General features: G+C 44.9%; 2 protein-coding genes across 3 annotated transcripts in view; one reads left to right on the top strand and one right to left on the bottom strand.

The window, feature by feature from the left end:
* DOCK2 (dedicator of cytokinesis 2) overlaps positions 1-24,341 on the bottom strand; it is a 409,609-nt gene that overhangs the window by 191,860 nt on the left and 193,408 nt on the right. The gene's annotated exons all lie outside the window — the stretch shown is intronic.
* INSYN2B (inhibitory synaptic factor family member 2B) lies at positions 1,305-19,453 on the top strand. Its single transcript, XM_004321492.4, has 3 exons — positions 1,305-2,772; positions 3,884-3,958; positions 19,224-19,453. Exons 1-3 carry the CDS (start codon positions 1,427-1,429, stop codon positions 19,408-19,410), a joined length of 1,608 nt encoding a protein of 535 aa, XP_004321540.1. The 5' UTR covers positions 1,305-1,426; the 3' UTR covers positions 19,411-19,453.

The raw sequence follows: 24,341 nt of genomic DNA, 5'->3' as shown, positions 1-24,341 counted from the left end.
GGAGGACTGGAAATACCTAAGCTGTAAAAAAAATGGCTCCAGCTCCTGCCACCCTGGAGCTTACAGGGTAGCAGGGGAGATACACATTAAATAAATACGTACACAAATGATTATTTAGGGACAGCTACAATTTGTGTTATGAAGAATGTGGTGAAAAGGTATAATGGGGGTCCTGATATGATGTAGCATCAGAGGTGTATGTGAGGGAGGAGTCGTTAGAAAAACTTCGTGAGGAAGTGCCGTTTAAGCTGGGACTTCACGGATGAATAGGAGTTGACTGGGGGATGCCTGGGAGTAGAAGGAGGAAGCGATCCAGGCAGACAGGCATTTTGTTCCGAGGCCCTGTAGCCACAAGGTGGCTGGCTCACTAGGGGAAAAGACACAAAGGTAGTAAGTTGACTTACCCCCAGACCATCCACTATCAAAAGCCCTCAGCTGGGAGGTTGGAAATTGGAGAGAAACCCAGGCCCCCAGGAACTGTGTTCTCAGTTGCATCTGTTATCTCTTCCCTTTCAGACTCTCCCCGCCTGGTGGCAAAGGCTGCCAGGTCCCAGACCCTGACCCCGAGGCCAAGCGAACAAACGTTTTGGCTCAAATACCCAGAAGTTGCAGATGTGGCTCACTTTTCCCACATGTGAACTTCAGCCAAGACACCACGACAGGGACTCTGCCCTCTGAATGCCCTCGGATGCCTCAATCCTGTCCCCATCACACGCCACTGGGTTTTGTGAGGCTATTTAGGCAGATAAGTTTCCCTCACTGAAGAAAAAGGAAACAGCATGAAAGAAAACAATGGCCCCAAAGGAAGAATATGTGATTGACGTAAATGGGGATGTTCCCTTAGGAGCATCATGTATCATCAAAGAAGCCAAGCCCCAGGTCATTTATTTCTCTGCCTGTTTACATGAAATGGAAAGATATGTTTAAGTTTCCTGTAGCTTTACACTGCAAATTGACGCTCCCAGAAAGGAAGCCGTACGTTCCAGACATAGCAGGTTTCTTTTGGAATTCACATGTTGGCAGTCTGGCGCTATCCCCTAAATGGTACTTTCATTGTCTTTTTGTTCAAGACAGCAAGCTTCTTCCAGGATCAGAACTGCCTGTCAGCCTCCGTTGATAAACAGCCCACCAGCTCTCGTGGTAGATCAGGTTTAATGATTAGCCTAACTCCTTGTTTACCTAAGTGGCAATTACCACTGCAATGGAATAATATTTTAACTGCAGGGGAAGCATTACGGAGAGCCCCCCAAGAAAACCTACTGGCTGGGAATGGCCAACAGAGCTGCCCATACTCAGAGGAGAGGACCACTCCATCCCGGCTGGCAGATCTCTGTGTCTGAGATGCTGTCATTAGACGCGGCTCCAAAGACCTAAGGAAATGTGCCCAGGAGAAGTGTATGGTCCCAATCCTTTCAACTGAGGCTCAATGGCCCAGCAAAGTATGAAAGTGAGGCCTGTGCTTCTGAAGCATAACAGTCTAGAGTCGGTGGAGCTTGCGAAGCAACCTCACCACCGCAGGAGCAAATCTCAGCAGGTGCGATTTAAGGAAGATGGCACCAGTAAGACTCCACCTGCCCGAGCTGAGGTTGACATCCAAACTCCTGAGCACCCGGCTGTAATGGGCGAGACTCAGGCCTCCGGGCACCATCACCTCCCCACCTACTCACTCTCCTTCCCCAGGTCCCAGAAGGCAGGGGGCTTTCGGCACATCGCCATCCAAACCTCCCCCAGTCTCAGGAAGCACTTCCCAGTTTTCAAAAGGAAGAGACTCACAGCTAGCAAGTCCCTGGTGGAAATGCAGACAGCATCCCAAAGTGCCATCCAGGTGAACGGCAATCTCTCTGAACAGGACATTGTGTCCTCTGACCTTGCCTACTTAAGGCTGTCTCGGCATCTTGAAGATGGGCCTCAAAGGGTCAAGGCGTCCCACCCATTTCTCCCTAGAATGTCCAAGGTGCAAAGCAATGGGCCTGTGAGCATATGCTTGGAAACAGGGACATGGAGGGCCTCAGAGAAAGCAACAGCTGCCATTCAGGTTCCAGATGATATTTATCACAGCCCTACCTGGGCAGGTAGAGAGTCCACTTTCAGCCCAGACAGGTCTGCTGAGATTAGCAACTCCATACCCACTTTGGTTGACATGTGTCCAGGTGATGGGAGAAGAGTGCCACCGTCAGATTCAGAAAGACCCCTCTCCTGCTTAAATGCCACCAGCGGTGCCAACCACATGCCCGGCACAGGGAAACTTAAACCTGAAATGCTTTTGCCCAAAGATAACTCTGATGACAAAGACCTTGGCCCATTGTCATCTCAGTCAAAGGAAACGTGTGTTCCCTCACATCCACAGACTCACAGCTCCCCTTCGCCAGGCTCCCACAGCCAGCCAGCCCAGCCAGGGGGAGCTTCAGATTGTGCTTCATCGAGTAACAATCACCAGGATCTGCAGTCACTCAAAACTAACAGTGAGTCAAAATCTGCCCCTGTGTGTCAGGAGCAGATGGCAAAGAACCCCTTCCAGTCACACATCCCAGCGTTTCAAAACTGTCCAGAAAGCGATCACCTCCCATCCTCTCTTCCAAGGAGGGAGACCGAACGGCAGGGCACCACGGAGATGGGTGCACTTAATCCAACCCACCTGGCACAGGGTGAGTTCTGCGACCTCCAGGGCAGGCTGCAATCCGTGGAGGAATCTCTGCACTCAAACCAAGAGAAAATTAAAGTCCTTCTGAATGTAATTCAAGACTTGGAGAAAGCTCGAGCTCTCACAGAAGGGTAAGGTGGATTTTTTTTATTGGGTTAAGCCACTTGCCAGGATAGGGGCAGAGAGAGAGCACTGGTTTCCGTTAGTAAGATGTCTCCAAAATGTCTGAGATTCTGTTGTTTCCCCAGCTTGTAAGCAATGGTCCCCCTTTGTTCTGACTGGGTTTCGCCTGGTTGTAGGCTTTGGTGGATTTCCACGGTGATGTGTTTTTGTTTCCAGATGTCAACAGACTGCAGAAAGGGGGCCATGAAGCAGCAGAGTCAAAAGTGATTTTTATTAAGATGTGAGTCCAGCTGATAAATGATGGGGGAAAATGCTAGCATGTAGGTGCTTCCCCCACCCCCATCCTTGAAGCAAGTTACTGCATTTGCACAGTATTTTAGTTATTTATGGGTTTGTCACAGGGACTTGAGGTGGCCACTAAGCTTACTGTTGACCTTTCCCACCACTGACCACTTTGAAGGCTTGGGCCAGTCCATCATGGACCAGCTAAATGGAAACTGAAATGAGATCACAATTTTGCAAAGAGAAAAAAGTCACAAAATGCTTTCCTGGATGACTCAGCATCAGTCTGGGGAGGGGAAGGCAGTTTTCTGTTTAGGTGTGAGTTGTTCTTTCCTTGAAACAGTGCTCTCTAAAGACTGAGAAGAAGGAATGGCCAAAGCTAATCGACAAAAGGGTAGGAGAGGGAGGAAGTAATTAACTGGCCTTTGCTGATAGGGATCAGAATCAACATTGCCTTGTAAGAGAGAAGCACTGTGATGATACAGAGAGAAATGCACTGAACTAAGGGATCTGGAGTTTTAATCATCTTCCTCTACTCATTTGCAAAGTCCCACAGTTTCCCCATCTGTCATGCGGGGGTAAGAATAACTGGCTCATCTCATAGGGTCATTGTCAGCATGAAGAAAACCCGTATGTCAAAGTGCTTAAACATTTATAAAGCGCTCTAGAAATGTGAGCTTCTATTAACGGGGGTTTCTTGTCTCTGTGTCTGTAATGGCCAGGCTTTGGTCCTCATGAGAGGGGCAATGCTGTGCTGCAGGGAATGAGTCTGTAGAATGCGTGCATCCCAGGGGGATTCTGCCCACAGATTTATCTAGTAAATGCTCTATCTTGCAGGCGCAACTTTTATCGAACTGGCCAAGATCTCAACAACTGCAGGACCTGCCAGAACACGGCGTGCATCATATACAGGTACCTGGCCGCAACCGAGGCCTGCTCTTGAGAGCACAGAAGCTGCAGGGTCCACAGGACATTCTTGTAAGCTCTCTTAGGCACAGAAATTCAAGAGAGGGGCAAAGACAGGAGGCCTTGGAATACCTGAGACTTAAAAAGCAAGGCGTTTAACTATGAAATGTTAGCATCTGGTTCCAAGGCAGGCATTGCTTTGTTTCCTCACAACAAGGTCTATGAGCAAATCCTCTTGAGATATCATCCCTCCACCTACTGAATACCGAGTACAGGCGCCTTGCTAAGCTCTGCACGCCCGTTTGCGTCTCGTTTCACAGTATACCTCGTGAGGTAGGCGTTAACGTCCTCAGAGAAGTTCAGCCATTTGGCTCCACTCCCATAAAGCATTTTCAGAGAGCGGGGCAGGGGGTGGGGGGGGGGCGGGCTCTCCAACCAAATATTCAGAGTCTTGGGACTCAAATCCAGATCCTTCTGATCCCAAGCCCTATGATCTTGACTGTTGTACCACACAGCCTCTTCCTCCACAGTAGCTATCACATGCCAACAATCACTATATGTCAAGAACTGTGCTAAGCACTGTGTGTTCGTTTCTAAGTACACTGTTTCTTTCCAGCAGGGGTAAGGTTGATGCAATAGAGTGAATTTTTATAAGTAATAGAAGGGAAACAGCATACAGTTGGAAGAGCACTAAACTTGGAGTCAAAATCCCCAAGTCTACGCCTGCTTACTTGTCTGGAGCTCAGTTTCCTCATCTGTAGAGTGGGAACAATTATCCCTCTTGAGAGTTGCCGTTAGGAACAAATGAGAAAATATATCTGAATGCCTTTTGTAACAGTAAATTTCTGTACAAATCCAAGAGCTTATTCCTGTTATTACTGGAAAAATCAACACCCCTTTAGCTGGAAGTCTACTTTCGGTGGCACACTGGAAAAGTGGTCTAAAGCAGTCATTTCAGTTGATGGAATCTAACTTTGTTTAACAAAAGTGTATGCTTTGGTTTTCTGTATTATTTTCTCTCTCTGATGAGAAAGGCAGCTAGGGCCTGAGCAAACTGAAGCCCAACTGGGTTGCCTGTGTCTTCTTTTTAAAATGTCTCATTCCTTCCAGCAGAATCCTGAGGTTTCATCCTGGCAAGGGATGGGGGCCTGGTAGTCAGGGGGCCCCTACCCTTAGGTGAGGCCTTGGGCATTTTCTCACTGAACTGTCAACACTTTATACCTAAAAGCCAAAGGACCATAAAGTTTTTTCACCAATAACAATAACAATAACAGGAGCTTCAGGACCTCTCAGAAAAAAACATGCCCTTTACCCTGGCATGAAATATCCCCTCTTAAAAGGGGGCTCTGGAAAAGGCTTCTGCCTTGGAAAGAAAAATTAGGGAGTCTCATCAATTGCTTACCTTTTGCTCCTTCTTTTTTTATATTCCCCATCTTAAGCAAATTTCCTCATCATCAGGAGGACAAAAATCATTAAATGTCTAGACTGTTAGGGAGGACAAAAACTTTTCCTCATAAACAAAAATAATTATTTTTAACTAACTTCCATTTAAATTTTGAAAAGTCTCTTTTTCAGCAGCCACATGATGTATTTTCTATTACCTTCAGATGACTTTTTATTTAGCTTATGTAAGAGAAAAGGACAAATGTTTATTTTCCAATCTACTATGAGTTTCTTGCCCTGGCCTTCGGCAAATCGTTTCTGGCCTCTGAGTTTCCTCATCTGAAGAATGAGGGCCTTTAACTAGATGGTCCCTATGGTCCCTTTCAGTTCTGACATTCTGATGTTCTAGGCTGAATTTAAAATAGTAATATTTGGCTAAACTACAACCTTCCAACAAGTCTGAGAATGTTTGCATTTTTCTAGTACTTACTTCAAATATCTCAAGCAAACATTCTAAATTTACCCCTGGATGCGCTGGCAAACCTTTATCCACACATCCCTTTCCAGTTTTCCAAGAAAAGCAGCCATTGCATGCATCTATCCCTCATTACCATTCAAAGCCAGACTTTTCTCCCAGACAGTATCTATATCGTTGTATCTAAGCCATTGGGAAGGAACAGGCAATTAGTTTGATGAAAGCAAAGAGATAAGAACAACATCTCCATCACAGTAACAGTGGGAAGATGAGAGTTGTCTTTTTTTTTTTTTTTTTTAACATTTCAAATGACTTCAAACCCTGTGTGGTACCCTGGAAAGTCAGATCTTGCAAACCAATAAATAAATGATGTGAAATACTCATCCTCGGGCCTTGTTAAGCTGCAGTCTCCCCCTGATGACGGATGGACCGAGTGCATGTCACTGAACATAAAGCACATGGATGCGTGACGGACTGCCTGCCGGGTCTTCTCCTCTGGAGAGGTTGCTGCTAAGTTAGCAGTCCGTAAGGTTTTCTAAGTGGCCCCATCAGCCGAAGCCTATGGCTATGCTACTCGCTTCCATCAAGACACATGGGGTCACTGGTTCTATCCGACTCATTCTCTCTGCTCCAAGAGGAGCCTTCTGTCCACCCGCTCCTCAAAGCCTCACTGGCATTCTTCTTACCATGGATCACTGTGATAGATCCTACCTCACCAAGGAGAACAGCACCAAAACTGATGCCCAAAGATTCCGTGTATTCTCATGAGTACACCAGGAAGAATGAACTCCTTGCAGTTTTGACTCCTGTGGGCTCCAGGGGAAGGGTGTGGGGACTGGCTCTATGACTCAAGCTGGTTCCAGGCTGTTTAGACCCCAAACACTCTCCTCACGTCTCCTTAGCATTAATCCTAGGACAAGGTACTCAAAGGGTTTCTGCATGCCTCCTGCGGTACCTAAGATTCAATAGCATTGGATTACCTAGTGAGAAGGTTGTTCTCTTTTCAAATTCATTTCAATTCTTCTGATTTACCCAGAGGGAAAAATCTGAGTTTGGTGCTAGAATGTCTTCAAAACCTTTCTAATGCTTACTTATCACACTTCTTTGCCAAGAGTGAGCATGTTTCATGTTCATAGCCATGGGCAAGCAAGAGTGCGCAGCCAGAATGTAATCATTTCTAAATCTTTATGGGAAGATTTTAACTTTTAAAACTAGTCCCCCTACCTACTCACTGTTAGGCACGTCTCCATTTTCAAAAGGTATATTGCCTGTTTTGTACAAATGTTTTTAAGTCTAAAAAGTGAATTGGTCTAGAGAGAAAAAAATTACTGTGCATGTGGTATGGGGAGTTTCACAAAAACCATGAAGGTGGTGAATGAATGACTGCAGTTTTGGAAACTGTGCCTTAAGGAACCAGCTCCCTTTCCTCTCTCAAGGACATGAAGTCTCTCCAAGCCATATCTCTCCTCCTTCCCTCACCCCGTTCTCTGCTCCTCCAGCCACATCTGCCTGCACTTCATCTTCACGTTCACTCTAAAAATAACCACAGAACCTCTCTGGAGGTCTCTGACTACACCAATCATGCATTTATTTTACGGATGTAGCTCCCAGGAAAAAAATCTGCCTGGTTTAAGTTGTAAAATGCCTCAAATGTTTTAAGGAAAAAGAATGGGAAGTCTTTCTCAGAAAAAAAAAAATTTCTTCTATCATCCAAGTGTGTTTCTTAGAAAATGGAAATAAAGAGCAAACAGCAAACTTACCATTTTCAGAGGGTGAAGGGAGAGGCTGGCCATGAAAAATTTGAAAGGTGCTAGAGAGGAGAGAACAACAGAAGAGCACTTGTTTGCTCAGGGGTCTCTCTGGACAGGCTGTCTCCTCTTCTCATCCTTAGCCTCTGTTCATGACTTCAATTGCACTCATGGATTTTAATTTTAATTTCTGTGACATCAGCTTCCCCTATCTTTTTTATGAGTTCCCTCTCTCTCTCTCTCTCTCTCTCTCTCTCTCTCTCTCTCTCTCTCTCTCTCTCTCTCTCTCTCTCTCTCTCTCTCTCTCTCTCTATATATATATATATATACACTACCTACAGATCTTTCCATTTCTATCTTGGTATCTCAAAGGTACCTCAAATTCTCCATATACGAAAACATACTTCTTATTTTCCTCCACAAAATTCTTTTCCTATGTTTCTTATTTTGCTCAACATTGTTAACCACAGTTCCATAAAGAAACTATAGTCCCCACAGTGCCTCGCTCCTCTCCTTTACAACACACATCAAACTGGCTACTGATTCTACCCTCTCTCTCTGGTCCATAAAGGCTCTCATCATTGGTCACTTAAACGCTAGCTGGCCTTTTTGCCATAGGTACCTTTTGCCCTGTCCCGAGTAATCCTCCGCACAGATTGCTAAATTACCTGAAAAGAAGAATCTGATCATGTCACTCCCCTGCTAAACAATTTTGTTCCAGTTCCTGTTGTTTCCTTCAGCTAATTTTTCAAAGCCCTTTGAACATGATACTAACCTTCTTACCTGCTGGGTCTCCTATTTCTCCCCAGCCGCAGGGAACTACTCAGCTGGCTTCATATACTGTGCATTTTCTCATGCAAGTTTCCTTATTTCCTGAAATGCCTTTTCTGCCCTGCTTTGTCTGGAAATCTCCTAGTCTTGCAGCTTAAAAGTCAGTTCCTCTGAATAGCCTTACATGCCTTCCCAAGAAGGACCCCCTTGGCACACACATTCCTCGACTATACCATTTATCCTATTGCATTGTAACGCAGTGTTTATGAGTTTCTTTCCTTCAGCTGATGGCTAGTACCTCAAAGTCGTGGGCCAGTGTCTAACACATAGTTGGTGCTCAACAGAATCTTGTCAAGGAAGAGAATGGCTATACTGACTAGGGGAGGGATGAAAAACAGCTATTCAGATGCCCCAAAGTCAAGTCAGTGTGACCATTTGTGTGTGCCCCTACCCTTGGGTGGGGAAACAGAAGGCCTTAATTAATCAAATGTTCTTATTAGGGAAGGAAGGCTTCTGTGCAGCAGGTCCTCAGAAGATCTTTCGGAACTAAATCAAACGACTATGTGTAGTACATGGACTGTCAGTTTTCAAACACCTGGAACACTACAAGATGAAACCTAATCAAATCTTCCTTCGATGACTCAGAATGCTTGTTGCAATTTCACAGGACATTGAGATCCTCGTTCATCATGGCCATCCAACATTATTGCCCAGTACTTCTGTACTGGCTGTGGTAGGAAAGGCGGTTTGCTTTGTGGAAAACTGAAAACTCCCTCCAGGCTAAAATGTCTCCCTTCTATGGTGTCTGAACTGCACCAATGATCTCTATGGAAGAGGGAATTAAGGCATTAGATTGGCAGGTTCTCTTGGTAAAGCATCAAAACCCAGTGTAGTAGGCAGAATAATGCCCACAAAAGATGCCCACATTCTAATTCCTGGACCCTGTGAATACCTTTTACTTGGTAAAAGGGATACTGCAGGTGTGATTAAGTTAAGGATCTCAGGACAAGGTAAGTAGCCTGGACTGTCCAGGTGAGCCTAACATAAGCATAAGGATCCTTACAAGGGAAAGATGAAGGCGGGAGAGGCAGAGTCAGAGAGGATGTGACAACAGAAGCAGAGGCAGAAGTGATGTGGTCACAAGCTAAAGAAGGTAGGCAGCCTCTAAAAGCTGGAAAAGGCAAGGGACACATTCTCTCCTAGAACCTCCAGAAGGAACACAGTTCTGCTGACACCCTGATTTACAGTTCTGCAGGACTTCTGATCTCTGGACTCTAAGAGTAAAATCTGTCTTGTTTTAAACCACTAAATTTGTGGTAATTTGTTTCAGTAGTAACAGGAAACTAAGACGCCTGGATTAAACCCTTATAATTCGTAAACTACTCACATCTAATTGGAGGTCTGTTAACTTGACTTTGATGATCTTTGCAACTATGACAGCTAGGGGAAGACAGAGATCTGTTGGGATGAAGATTAGGGAAAAGAAATAAGAAGAGAGCTACCACTTATTGAGTGTCTATTATTACTGGTCATTATAAATGCCTTTTATTTTCGTATCTGATCCCCACAACCATGTGAGATAGATAAAAATACTCCCATTTTACAGATAACTGAGATAACTGAGGTTCAGGGACTTGCACACTATTCAGATTAGACAATTGAGACTGAGAGAGAGAGAGGAACTTGCACTATTATTCTGAAACTAGTAAGTGGCAATGTCGAGATTGGAACTTAGTCCTCCCTTCCTGTTGGCCAGATTCTACAGCATGCTGCCTTCAGAGGACAGACCTGCTTGAGGGGTATCAGGGCTCAGCAGAATGTTGTATGGCTGAGTTCTCATAATCCAAGGGCATCGTGAGGGTTTGTGTTTAAGTTGCAGGACCTAAATAGTGTTCTCAAAATGTGATCCTGGGCCATCTGCATCAGTCTCCTGGCTGTGAATACTGGTTGCTGGCCTTCACTCCCCAAACCTGCTGGATCAGAGGGGTGGGGTGGAGGATGGGAATCTACAGGCACAGCCAGTTTCCTGGGAAAGCCTGATCCCAGTGAAGCTTGAGAAACATTCAACTAGGTAAAATTAGGGTCTTGAAAGGAGGAGGTTTCTGGTTAATTTATTAGAAACTTTTGTGACATAGAAAGCTCTTGCTAATAAAGTAACCCAGAAAGTAGCTTTTGTTTTAAACGCATCATTGGACAGATGACTTACCTTTCTGCTTGGCTTCGATTACAGGGTTAGGTGGTCAGGTATAGACCTAACTAGGGGGTGCAGGTGAGAGCGGAGGCAAGAGAAAGGGAAGGGAAGAGGATTGGTGGCGGGGGGGGCTTCCTCATAGACTAAGGGTATTTTTGATGCCTCCTATTTCCAATGAGAAGACAAAATGAGCTTCTGCCGGTCCACGTGGGCACACAGGCTTTCATTATGCACTACTTAGGGGATTCATTTGTAGCCTCTCCTCCCTCCCACATTTCCCAGCTCCTTGGTCCTCATCTGAGATCAGGAACGGAATGGCAATCCCTGCTGCGCTTCCTCCTCCAATTAAGGTTCAGACCAGTTAGAGCCCAATTCTGCTCCCAGGCCAAGGGCCCAAATGCTAGGAACTGCCCTCTGGTGCGTCCTGGAGGAGCAGTTACAAACACCTGACAGGGTGGCCATGCAAAGTGCTGCCCAGGACCACCCACCCTGCTCCAGGAGAGGGTGTGGTCACGACAGGCTCCAGAACCAGGGAATATGCGTGAAGCTGAACACCAGAATCCTCCACCACTTTCCTCTCATTTCCTCAAACGCCACAGACCATAGACTGCTTTTTTATCATTATTGATTCCTCCACTGTTACAACTCCTCTGAGCAAGACAGAGAAGAAGTTAAGGATATGCAAAAGGAGATTTGCTGCAAGTGCCGTCCTTTGTACCTGGCGACCAGCATCCCTGTTCTTGGGGTCGCCCCCTCATTGTTTTAATATCTGGAACTTCCCATAAGGAGTCTCTCTGGAACACAGGCCAAAGCTGTACAGCTGTGTGCCCTGTCGGAGAAAAGCCAGGCCTTCGTCTAACCAAGGAAAGCAACGTGAGTTACCTGGGGTCATACAGTCAGAGGCGCTGAGAGCCTTCTAGAGTTTCCTTCTATGGTTAAGTCACTTGGCCACTGGGTCTTAGTCTTGCCTGCCACTTAAAGCTATTACTTAACCAGAGAAAAAGGCATTTTACTAGAAATGCAATATGCACCCAGGCTTGTGAATTCAGCAACCAACTTTCCACGTAAATTATTTAGTATGTTCCTTTCGTTTGCTTAAGATGCCCTCCCAGCGCGGAGCCAAGTGAACTGTCAGAGCCTCGTCTTCCAGCCACGGTCCTCTCTCTGGCCAGCAATGAATTCCACAGTGAGGAGTAATTATAAAGCACACAGCATGTCTGTTCTTTCTAGTAATCACAGATGCCTTTGCAGCTCTCATCCCATGGTAGTATGGACTGAGCAGCATTCATTTCAAATGCAGGAACGTGAATGTTAATGGCAATACTACCCAGCATCCCCCAAACAACTACCACCAAACATAGCTCAAGCTCTCTTTTGGAAGCAAACATAAAGTTTGGGGTACATGTGGAAACCTCTCTGAGCCTCGACAGTTTGATCCCCAAGATATTTGCCATTAGTCCCTGTTTCTCTCAGTATGCTTATCCCTTTCTTCTTCTCCCTGGAGTGTAAGTGGAAAGAAGTAGGATTTACAACATCAGCAATTTATCTGCAATAAAAATGAAACCTATTTTAATGCATTAATAGCTAAAGAGGCTGAAACATGCCATAAATATAAAATCAAGAAAGTTGAGCATTTCACAGGAACAACAAATGGATGGCTGCTGGCAGGAGGCCACAGCTGACCACAGAATGACCCAATCTTCATTCCTCTGTTAACGCAAGAATTCCTCAAGTTAACGGAACAATCATTACCATTTGTTGAACCAGGCACTGTGCCAGGAATTCTGCTAAACACTGTACACGTATCATCTCTTTTCAGACTCCCCAAAACCCTAAAATATGGGTATGGTTATCATTCCCATTTTACAGATGAGGAAACTGAGACTCAGAGAAGCTATGTGACTTGTCCAAGATCCAACAGAGCTAGGGCTTAAACCAGTCCTGCTTTCAGGAGACCTTCTTGTGCCTTTCCCTCTTACTTTCTGACCTTGCACAATCAGTGAATATTTGTGTTAAAGTTCTCTGAGACGACCTTCTCTTTCTAAGGACTTAATGTGAAGACATTCTCAACACAGAGCCACAGAACCCAGAGCGCAGACCTCCCTCACAGACAGCAATCAGCAGTGAGGTTTCTGCAGCGTGGCTCTGCTTACTTATGTGCCTAGAAGAGAACGTGCAATTCTCTGAGGACTCATCAGCAGACAGTTGCCCAAGAAGGGGTGTACTTGCCAGCTGGAAATGGCTGTGAGTTGTGAAGCTTAAAATTGCACCCTATAAATAATGAGCAAACTGGTCATTAGGAGAAAGTTTTAGGAACAATATCCCTTCCAGACTGGGGAAAAACACTAACTAAGGTTCCTACTTTCCCAGACTGTGATTCTTCCCCAGAGACACTTCCCAAAGTGGTGTGATTTATTCACGTAGACAGGAACCAAACTACCCGTGCTGATTCCATTGATTCTTACAGCTAATTCTAAAACAAAAGTTGCTGGAGCTCAATGAATCTGTGTTGCACCTGAGTTCCGTGGCAAGAGGGGCCACAGAAACACTCTAACAGAGATGAAGAGGTGGAGAGGGACTTGGAAGTGGTTTTGTCTTCAGGGAGATGCCATGGATCATTAGTTTCTCAGCCAACCTGCTTGGGGTGTACGGTTTATGGTTTAAAAGAACGGTACGGTTTAAAAGAACAAGACCCCCCTGCTGAGAAGGAAGAGCAAAGGGCCCCCGAGGACCTCAGCAACCTACACCAGACCCAAAATTGCACCGCCCAGATACTACCTTGAGTAAGCTGCCTCCTGTGGGGTGTCTGTCTTCTCTGGTACGCGGCTTCCCCGTCAGAACGTCCCTGAAATCTGGAAACACTATGGCAGGGTGGGCTGGTCAGCTGGGTCACGCAGGGTCGTGCATGCAGCCCAGCCCAGGTTGGGTCTGGTTCCACAGCGGGCTGCAAGTTCATTTAGATGCACTAGGCCTTGGTCACCAGCCCCTCCCCTCCCCCCCGCCACGCTCATCTGGTGACCAGGATCTCATACAGATTGAAGACTGCTGTTCTTTAGATGCTGTGTGTCTTCGTGTACAAGCTTTGGAGCCAGACAATCTAGGCTCAAACCTTGACTCTGTCACTTATTAGTGTGTGCCCTTGGCAGAATATTTAACCTCCCCTTGCCTTGCCTGTGAAATGAAGATAATATCTACCTCATGGGGCTCTGAGAATCACATGAGACGTGAGAATTACTAAACTTGTAGTATAGTGTCCGGAATATAGATTTCATTACATAAATGAGAGTCATTCTCCTCCTCTTCCTTCTTCTTCATCATTTAAATTACCATATGCCCTCACCTAACATGACCCAGATACTCTCATGTTATATCTCTTTCTTCTTAGAGTAAGACCCTGGTACCAGCCAAGCCCTGGGCTAAAACATCTGATCCCTTTTTAGGAAAAAAACAGAGGACTAGAGGTCAGGAAAGCAAGCTGAGATTCTGATCATAACTTATGGTGTGACTCCCTTCACCAACTCACTTGTCAGCTGAACGGAGATAACAACCTTCCTAGATTCCTGAGCTATTGTGAAGATAAAATGAAAATGCAGATCTGGAGTGTCTGCAATCTGAAAGTGCTATATAAAAGTAAGAGGTTTCTATTGTTTGTTTCTATATAAACTTTTATCTCTGTGTGTCTCACCCAACTTCAGTTTGCCCAGCCAAGATGCTACATCCAGAATCTGTCTCTGTTGTTTGCTTATGTATTTACGCATTTATCTACTTTTTGCTTCTCACTATTTCTTCTTCCAGACAAGCCATGACTTAGGCTTCTCGCTACTTCTAATTACCTAGAAAAACATCCTTCTGTTTTTCACCTAGCATGATGGCTGGAGCATTGATCTGTCAGCTAGATGAGTGAAATGCCCTCAAGAGGGAAACCTGAAAGCTCTCTTCCATTCTTGGTCTACACACAGCTCACTTTCTAAATGCAGAGTGGCACCACGCACAGACATCTTGGCTGGGAAAGGCTCTAAGGATCCCCAGACAGTGAACTGGGCACTCCTGAACCAGGTGTCAGGTATTCCTGCGTCCTCAGAGGGCCAACCTTGCAGACCTTGAATGCTCCAAACTATCTCAATGGCTCCGGGCCTGAATCCTGTATTATAACGATTTCTTGACCACCATTTGCCACTCCCATCCCACCGTGAGCCAGAGCTCTGTACAAACTAAGCACTCAGCACTCCTCTTCATCCATGTGGATATGAATGGAGAAGATGGTAAGGGTGGGAAGATAGGTAGATTAAGAGGAAAGAGAGAAGGGAAGGTTGGAAAAGTTACTGGTGTTCTACCTTGATACCAAACCCAAGGCAGGCATTTATTCCCCAGAATCTGCAAACAGCCCTCTGCTAAGAGTCTGCTTGAATTCTCTCAAGCTGGCATTTTATTCCCTCTTTCAAGAAGTTGCTGAAAGTGCTGTGGGTTGGCTAACTAAGAAGTCGAGGGGCATCTCCTCTTCTCGACCCAGCCTCAAAATGAAAGACAGATGAGAGAGGGCACTGCCTCCTGCCCACTTATAGGGCAGCTGCTACCAAAACAAAGTATATGCCTTCTCCTCCCTTCCAAACTGAACAGTAGTTTGTCAAATGGATGGATAAGAAGAAAAGTGACAATTTTCCTTTATGTTAATAAATTGCCTAAAAAAACATTAATCAATTTCTTTCCAAAGCACAGATGCTTGTCTGTACTCTGTTATTTGCCTGGCCTTGAAAAGAAAGTCACCTTCAATGCTCTTTGAATTGTCAAGACCAATGGGGGCAGTTGCAAGAAGAGGATGGGGAGTTCCCTAAGTCCCAGTGATTATAATGGAAGCCTGTGGTGTTTCCACAGAAATATAAAGAGCATATTCTTCCCTGAATGTACATGGAGGGGAGAGGTGAAAAGTGATGTTTCTGGCAAGGTATACAATTACTGAAGAGTTGAAGGTATGAGTGAGGAGGTGAGGCATTCAGTCTCTAAGATAGGAAGACAAGAGACTTAGGGGAGTGGGTAGAGACCACATCCTACATAAGGACATTTCCCGTTATTGTGTCCCATCTGCACAACTACCCACTGAAGTAGCTTTATAACCCCCACTTTCAGTTGGGTCTCAGAAAGAGAAGCAACTTACCCAAGGTCACCCAGCCAGTAAGTGGTACAGCCTTGGTTCAAACCCAGGAGTATTCCATTCGAGAGCCATTTCTGTATTGTCTACAATGTGCTTTAAATTGTGAGCTAAGACAGACTTTACCTTCTTTTTTTTTTTTTAATAAATTTATTTATTTAATTTTTGGCTGCACTGGGTCTTCGTTGCTGTGTGCAGGCTTTCTCTAGTTGCGGTGAGCGGGAGCTACTCTTCGTTGCGGGGTGTGGGTTTCTCATTGCGGTGGCTTCTCTTATTGCAGAGCACGGGCTCTAGGCGCCCGGGCTTCAGTAGCTGCAGCACGCGGGCTCAGTAGCTGTGGCTCGCGGGCTCTACAGCCCAGGCTTAGTAGTTGTGGCACACGGGCTTAGTTGCTCCATGGCATATGGGATCGTTCCAGACCAGGGCTCAAACCCGTGTCTCCTGTCTGGCCTCTTGGTGCTGGTAACTAGTGGCTCTGTGTCCTTAGTAAATGCTAGCCAATATCAAGAGCTACTAGAGGTCTTCTAGCCAAAGCTTAGGATTTGCCAGATCAGTGAACAGAAGTATCCACTGAGGCTCCCACTTCCAGGATGTACTGCCCAGCACTGCACCCCTATTTGTCTCTGAGCCTGGGGTGGGTTTCTGTCACCACTACCTGCAACTCACTCTCCCCAACTGAAATTTAAGGAGATGGATTCAGAGGCCGGGGAAGAGTTGTCTCCAGCAAACTCTCATTGCTTTAAGGAAGGAATTTAAAGCAGTGAGTTGCAAACTCTGATTCTTACCCTCTCTTACACTATTTCACAGATAGAGAACATCTACATTCATAGCTCTCCTAGCTCCTGAAATATCCCTGCCCTCTTTTCACCAGGCAGAAAAATAACCTTCATCCTAGAGCATCAGCTGGAGCCAAAGAAAGTAGGCACCCCTTACTCGTTCTAGGAATTTCCTCAGCTTTCTGGTATCAGAAATTTCATCCATCCATCCATCCATCCAGCTGGTCAACAGTCTAAACATCCATTCATTCATCCAACCATCCATTCATCCATACAGCCATCTAACCATTCATCCAGCCATCCAACCAACGATCCATCCATCCATCCATCCATCATCCACCCATCCATCCACCCATGCATCCAACCATCCATCCTACTCTAGGCCTGATACTGTGCTCAGCTACAGGGACATCACAGTGAGATAGACAGATGTGGATACTGCTTTGGGGATCTTTCTCACCAGCGTGTGAGACAGATGATTAAACTAACAATTGCTTTAAAAATCTGCCTTGTACATATCTCAACTACCCCTACTTTCCAGCTCTTCATCCATATACCTCTACCAAATTATATGAACATACACACAAAACAGCCTCCTTCTTCTCCTTATATGTGATATTTCTCTGACTTCTTAATTCAAACAAACAACAAAAACAAACCACCTGAGTTTGTCAAAACTCACAACGATGTCCTAACACCAATTAGAAAAAATAGTTCTCTGGGTGAGTCCTCAGTGTCAGACCTCTGTGTCTGCCTGTCTGTCTGTTTACCACTCTGCCCCCAGCACCTAACATAGGGCCTGGAACATGGGACATACTCAGTAAATTTAGTTTGTTGAATGATTAGCTGAATACCATTCAGTGCTTGCTGGCGCCTGGCTCTGAGCTGAGTGTTGTACCATTCTGTTGTTTATACTTCACTGAGATCCTATGAGTAGGTACCATGCTTATTCTGCAGATAAGGACACTGTGGCTTGAATATGAGAAATGACTTTGCCAAGATCTCACAGTTAATCAATCGTGGAGCTTTGTCTAGAAAAACATAGCCTGCATTACTACACCCATTATTATAAGTCACCCAGCCAGGAGTATGTCCCTGTGGAGGAGACCAGGGGGCACAGAAAGTAAAAGGATATAAGCCGAAGAGAAGAAAATCTGGTGGAAGCATATCAAAAATACAGAAACAAAATAATCAGACACCCATCCCTGATGCTCCTTAAGCATGGTTATTCAGCCCCTATTACTGCTACTATTATCATTAATGTTACTACTACTAATATATTATGTCTTGCTCTTTGCTTTGCTTCTCAACGATGTGTCTTGGAGAGCTTTACACCTATGCTTACTTCATAGGATTCCTCAATACAGACATATTTAAATACTCTCCTTTAATGGGCATTTCCTAATCTCCATTCCTTTTTTTGTTATTTTATTTGTGTGTTTTGGAGTCATTAATGTACAGACTCCATTGTATCATCTGTACACAGGTCTGTGAGGTAAACATGACACTGTTGGGGACCAGGGTTCTCAGGGGTTTAGAGAGTCAGAGGCTGGGGAGAGCAGAAGCTCTGGCCTGTGTGCAGTGGGTGCTCAGGCTCGCCTTGACCTTTGAGGGCTTGGGAATCAGGCCAGTGGGCATCAGGAAGGGTCAGCCCATCTGGTAAGTCTGGCTCAGCCTTCTCAGAACCTGGAGAGCCGGGCCAGGAAGACTGAGTCCTGAAGACGTCCCTACAGACTGTGTATGTGCTCCCTCCACCCTTAACTGTCCACTTTCCTCCATAGGAGATTTACTTACAGAGGAGTTGCCAGTGCCAGGATGACTGGAAGAAGGCTCTTAAGCTTATAGCTGTGTTTGTTACCTGGTTTCATACTAGAACTCTCAGAAGGCCCAAAGATGAGGTGCTAGCTTGGGAGTATGGAAAGTGGGGGAAATGCAGAGTCACGAAAACGGTTCCCCTCCTTGTTTAGCAAGGAGGAAAATGAAATGTTTCATACGGAAGAGGAAAGACCCCATGTTGGTTTGTGATGTGGCATGACTGGCCAAAGCCTTCTACCCAGCAAGGGCTAGAAAGGAGCTGTCATTAAAGGGACACTTTCCTGGTCTGCTATGCCCATGTCACCTCCCAGAGACCCAGGATCGGAGTAAGTGCCACCAAAAAGGCAGATCACGATTGCCACGTGTGACTAATAAAGTCCCCAAATGGTACCTTGTCACTGGGCTTCTGAGATGGCTTACTATATGCCAGGAACCACTCTAAGTACTTCATTTATATTCTCTCAATTAATATACATCTTAATTCCAGAGAAAGCCTTTGAGATAGGTGCCGTTTTTATGTGCATTTTATGGATAAGGAAACTGAGTTGTTAGTTTTAGTACATAATCCTCTGTGTTACTTAAATACTTTATAATGAGGCAGTTTTCATGCATAAAATGTATGTAAAAAGAATGAACAATTAGGAGCATTAAATAAATGTGAGAGAGAGATTGGAGACGTTTTTACCGGACATCTACTATTAGGCTGCCATGTTACGTGCTTCGTTTAAACTTAGTATAACATGCCCAAGAGGAAGGCATTACAGATGCCAATTCAGTCAATGAGAAACTGGAGCTTCAGAGAGGTGGCACAAGCTCCTCAAGGTCACACAGCCAAGCAGCTACCTGAGCATCTGGGACCTGACCTCAAAGCACATGTTTTTCCATGTCAGTTGGACACTTGGTGATGCTACATCAGTATGTGCTGATTTGAATTTACTTTCCTTCCTTCCTCTTTGTGTTTTTCAGTGTAGAATATGACTTCCGGCAGCAGGAAGGCAGGTTCCATGAAGTTCTACAGAGTCTGGAGGAAGCAGAGCCAGTTGCGGAGGCATCTCCCCCACCAAAGTCCCCGGCAGAGCCCTCAGTCCCTGAGAAACAGGACTTAAGGCGGAAAACCAAGAAGGTGAAGAAGAAATGCTTCTGGTGGATCTGAGCTCATGGGGACCTTCACCTCTGCCCTTCCCGAGGTGGGGAACCACTGCCCTCAGGCTTTCTCTACTTCTTAGCGAAGGCCCCAGGCTATGAGCCACTCGACCTGCGAAACCAGAACAACTTGGGCTGGATTACCTGCCACTGGACACATGACCACATCTCACCTGAGTGCGTGCCACTGCTTGCTGAGGACCTCACGGACCCGAGTGCCCACTTGCCTAGCTTCCTGTCACACATCCTGGTTTGTGAGTCTAGATTCCCACCATGGGCAAGTCCCCCATCGCGCTTTCCTACATCTCTGTAACGCTAAGCACTTCCTGCCCATCCTGGGTTCATCGTCCCAAAGGAAAGAAACAAAAATGTTGTGCAGAGCAGTAAGATAGAGGAGGATTACAAGCAGATACCCAGAGAAAAACAGATACCCAAACTGGCAGTTTTCTAAGATATTGGCATATATGAGCACAACCAAAGTGGGCAGGACATGAGAACGCAAGATCACCTTGTGGGTTGGGTCCTCTTCATTTTTAATTAGCCCCTTGATCCCAAAGCAAGGATTTGTCATTTCATGCTGTGTGGACCTTAAGAGTCTGTGGCAGAGTAAGCTCACCACAGGGTATATGGGACTTGCAGGTATGACTACCCTACAGTTGTAGCTACTCCAGGGCCCACCTTAAATTATCCTGCTTCTCAGTCTGAGGCCTGAGACTGCCTGGCAAATGGATGGGGTCTGGTTTGGGTTTGAACTTTAAGATTCCACAGTTAATTTCTCTGCAACATTTAAGATCATGAGATCCAGCAGCCTATCTGTCCATTTCATCTTACCAGAAACACAAATAAGACTAAGACAAAACACAACACTGGTTCTCGCCCATTCACCCCTACAGCAGCCTTGTAGACAAGTTCAAAGTATATTAATCTACACAATCTCCCTTCCTGGTGACCAGGCAATGGTCACCTGATTGAAGAAGCAGCAGAACTGGGGATGAGGATATATTTTTTTCCATTTTAGTATTAAAGGCCTTTCCTTCCCAAAGTCTGAATTCTTTTAGAGTCTGGCTCATTTTTTTGACAAGACCTCCATACATGTGGGTCCAGTCAAACTTGCATGGCTGAACAAACAGCTAAAGTAATGTAATTCAGTAATTGCTACATACTCTTAGGGACGAGGGGTAGGTTGGCAAGGCTCATAGTCCTTCTTGTTAGACTCTCTACCAGCCTGTGGTTGGATTGAGGCTGCTTAGAAAAGGCATCCTAAACTCAACGAGCATTCAGTGAGGAAGGCACTTCATAATCCCCTTTGCTGAAGACTGGGTGTCTGAGTTAGAGTCTTTGCAGAGTGCAGCATCCTGTGTAAACGTGGGACGTACGTTCCCCGCTGCAAATTGAGGCTAACTGAGCAAACCACCCGGACACTTTCACCTTCCCCTGTCCCTGCGCTGCAGTGCACAAAGCTATTTCAGTGACAGCAAGAGGGAAATTTGGCAAGGAATCTTGGCTGGCACTATTAAATCCTGGAATGTCATTCAAGATGTTCTTGTTCTGTTTCTAGTGTAATGTTTAAACCCACAAAATGAGACCGGAATACATAACGTGAAGTTAGAATTAAGATAAATACACTTGTCATACTTAAGCCACGTTTCAATAAGATATGGTACCATTGGCTAAAAGCCACAGATTTTTCAGTATGTATCCACACGATCAACACTCAGTTGACCCCAACAACCGAAAAGAACAGCACAGAGGATAATCCAGTAAAGCAAAATCATTGGGGATCTCATATAATTTTATCTTGTAGGAGCGCTTCCATCTTAATTTGCTTTGCTTCCGCTAATTTTCAAATTAATTTATGTTCCTGGGCGGCACAGTAAAATGCAAATAATCCTATTCCCAGAATTAAGACACCCAGGCAACAGAACGGTCTATTCCAAGGCCTGTTTGTCCATTCCCGAGTGGAGATATGAACACCTACTCTACCTGTTTTATAAAGTCCGTGCACATGCCAACATTAAATGGGCAGAGCCACCCAGAGGTGATCAGGATCATTTGTCAAAGTCAGCCTGCAATGAGGAAGAGATGTCTGGGATAACTCACACAAAATGGATAATCCAACATTTGGATAATTAAGAAGTGTATGCTGCCATACACTTCTGTTGGGGTGGCCTTGGGATAAACCCTCAACTGAGTTAGATGAAATAGTGGTCTGAAAAGGTTGACATTTCTAGAGATAAAACCAAACAAGGCTATAATGATTCTATACCAAAGCACAACACAACATTGCTTGGGCCACCAACCTGAAACTGGGAAGGAAGTCTCTTCTGAAAATTGAACGTTTAAATTGTTATGGGGGAAGTGGATTCAGTAAACACATTCCTGCTAAACAGAAACGATCATCTCTGTGTTAAACTTCAAAAAGTATACATATACCAAGACTCTATATTCACCTACTCATGCGAAAATTGCTTCTTTGTAAAGTATTATGTGACATCTACCGTGATATCCTACAGAAATGCTGTACTTGAAGTTATCTGGTTTTACAGAGCGATATTAATTTAGCAAAGGTTACTTTTATAAAATTCAAAGGTGAAGGACTGATACATCACCTTAAGTTGCAGGCGTTTATGTAGCTGCTTTCTCTGTAGTTAAAAAAAATGTGTACTCGCTATACTTGGAATTAATACCAGCTCATCTATAGAGCACCTTCTTAAAGACTACGTACTGATGTAAGGTTTTGTAAATTTCTAAACTGTTTTAAATGGGATATTATCTTTTGCAATAAACTTACATATTTTTCCTAGGTTTTAAGACTCCATCACTAGCTTGGGTTGGTTTGGGTTATAAAAGTTAAACCTAAGAAGGATGTCCAATGGTCCTAATGGTAGGGAGAGTTTTCATTATAATCGCTTCTATATGTTTCCCAGGGAAACAAATAAAAAAAGAGCAGCTTCAGAACTTAGCATGGCAATGATCTCCTCAAGGCCCACACGTCCTGGGAGCCAGAGAGGCACTGTGAATCAATGATGCAATTCCCAGCTTCATTCAGACGGATACATATTCATGCTTTTTATCATTATTATGCTCATATACCTGAAATGTAACTTACTCAATATTTTTCTTTAATTATTTTTCCCATAATTCTCTTCCTAGAAAGAGGAATAATTTCTTTAATTATTTTCCCCATAATCCTCTTCCTTTATATCTATCACCACCATGAGAGAAACCAGTATGATGTTCCAAAAATAAAAGATGAAACCAAAATAATTTTTTAAAATTCTTGCTGGAGCCTGTTGAGTGTTAACGGTGCTGAGCCTGAGACCAGCTCTCTTTGTTAAAATGGCAGATCAGCAAATATTCAACACGTGCTAAAGCCCCTTTAACACCAAATGCATCTTCTACTTGACTAATCAGGATGCTTGAGAGAGAACTGAAAAGAAAACAACATTACCATCACGTGATTTAATTTTTTCCTTGCGCTGTCCATTAGCCATCTAAAACCAGTTTGTTTACCAGTTTAGGTGGGAAAAACCAGAATCAGAAGGCTTGGGTTTAATATTATTCTACCACCCTCTTTTTTGCAGGATGACCTTGGGAAAGTTAGCCTCTGTGAGCTGCTGATTCCTTTTCTTATAACGCTGAACATCACCCTTCCCTGACAAGGGTGCCTGACAATTAAGTGGGAGAGAAACTTGAGCATTACGGAGGGCACACAACAGGTGCTCAATAAATGTGTATTTATTCATTTGTTTATTGAAGTAAATTGGGGGAGAAGAGGGACGATGCCTTTATGGGACTGCAATGGGTTTTCAGAAACAGGCCTGAGGTTTTCTCAGGGCAAAGAGTGGTGTTAATAAGGAATGAACTCTTCCTGGCCTTATTAAGACTAGAAACCATGACAATGATCGATAAGTAACAAAGGCCTCAGTGAGCAAGAATACGCAGGCATGTCTAGCACAGAACAGCACTCTGGGGAATGAAGGATTCTTGCCGCGTGGAATCAAATACCCTAGAGGTAAAAGACACTGCAAGGGCTGGGCCCCTGCCATTTGAAGCGTGAGCAACTAAGAGAGGCTAGATAGATGATGCATCCAAGGGCTCGTGGAAATCATGTGGGAAGCCAGTGCTGGCAGCAATGTGCTGGGTGGGTGCAACGTGTGAAGGTCTACCAGACACCAGCACCCAGGGTAGTTCCAGGAACCACTGGCACTAGACTTGAGACGCATTCTGACCTCCAGGTACAGTTTCTTTCTTAGCCCATCAGAGGCCTCAATATAGCCTTCACTTGAAAAGGCTCTCATTTTAAGCAGCTCAAGGCAAATCGCTGGATGCTAAAAGCGTATTTCTCTTTTTAAGTTCCAAGAAACATAGATGCTTTGTGATCATTATGCCCATCAAGCATAGCTTGCAATAAAAAGAACTAAAAGACAAATCCACACGCAACACTCCTTGCATTTGGTGAAAACCATGTTTGACCGGCTTAAGGCTCATAACCCCTTTGGGGTACTTTCATCCCAACTTCATCCCCATTTTCTTTCCACCAGTTTACAGCCTGAATTCCTACTGCTCATGTCTATCACCCCTAGTCCTGAGGTTTCCCAAATATATGATTTCTTCCTGCATCCTCCAGGATCCTCAGCCCGGGAAGAACCACCTAGAGTCTGGTTTTCTCACTGCCAGGCTAAGCCGGCTTCCCAGGTAAGTGTGCCTCTCCACTACCGGCCTCCCGTTGCAAACCCCCTTCTTCTCTCAGCTGGCCTCCACAGAAGCATCCCACCTGGTCTCCCCATGTGCAAGCCCTTCCCTTTCACCACGTAGCAGCAAAACCAGTCATTGCTGAATTTAGACCTGACCCATGTCACACTCTGGCTGTCACAATCTGGCGTCCTGATAAACTTAGGAAGTCACACTAGGTCTGTCACTATGGCTCAGGAGGTCCCA

Source organism: Tursiops truncatus, chromosome 3 (assembly GCF_011762595.2).
Source record: "Tursiops truncatus isolate mTurTru1 chromosome 3, mTurTru1.mat.Y, whole genome shotgun sequence".
NCBI lineage: Eukaryota > Metazoa > Chordata > Mammalia > Artiodactyla > Delphinidae > Tursiops > Tursiops truncatus.
The sequence above is the reverse complement of the archived record's forward strand: the minus strand, read 5'-3'. Positions and strand labels throughout refer to the sequence as shown.

Excerpts from the sequence above, each read along its gene's own strand:
- INSYN2B (XM_004321492.4), top strand. The coding sequence starts at position 1,427 with ATGGCCCAGCAAAGTATGAAAGTGAGGCCTGTGCTTCTGAAGCATAAC. Across the intron at positions 2,773-3,883 it reads GCTCGAGCTCTCACAGAAGG|GCGCAACTTTTATCGAACTG; the intron begins GTAAGGTGGATT and ends TCTATCTTGCAG. Across the intron at positions 3,959-19,223 it reads ACGGCGTGCATCATATACAG|TGTAGAATATGACTTCCGGC; the intron begins GTACCTGGCCGC and ends TGTGTTTTTCAG.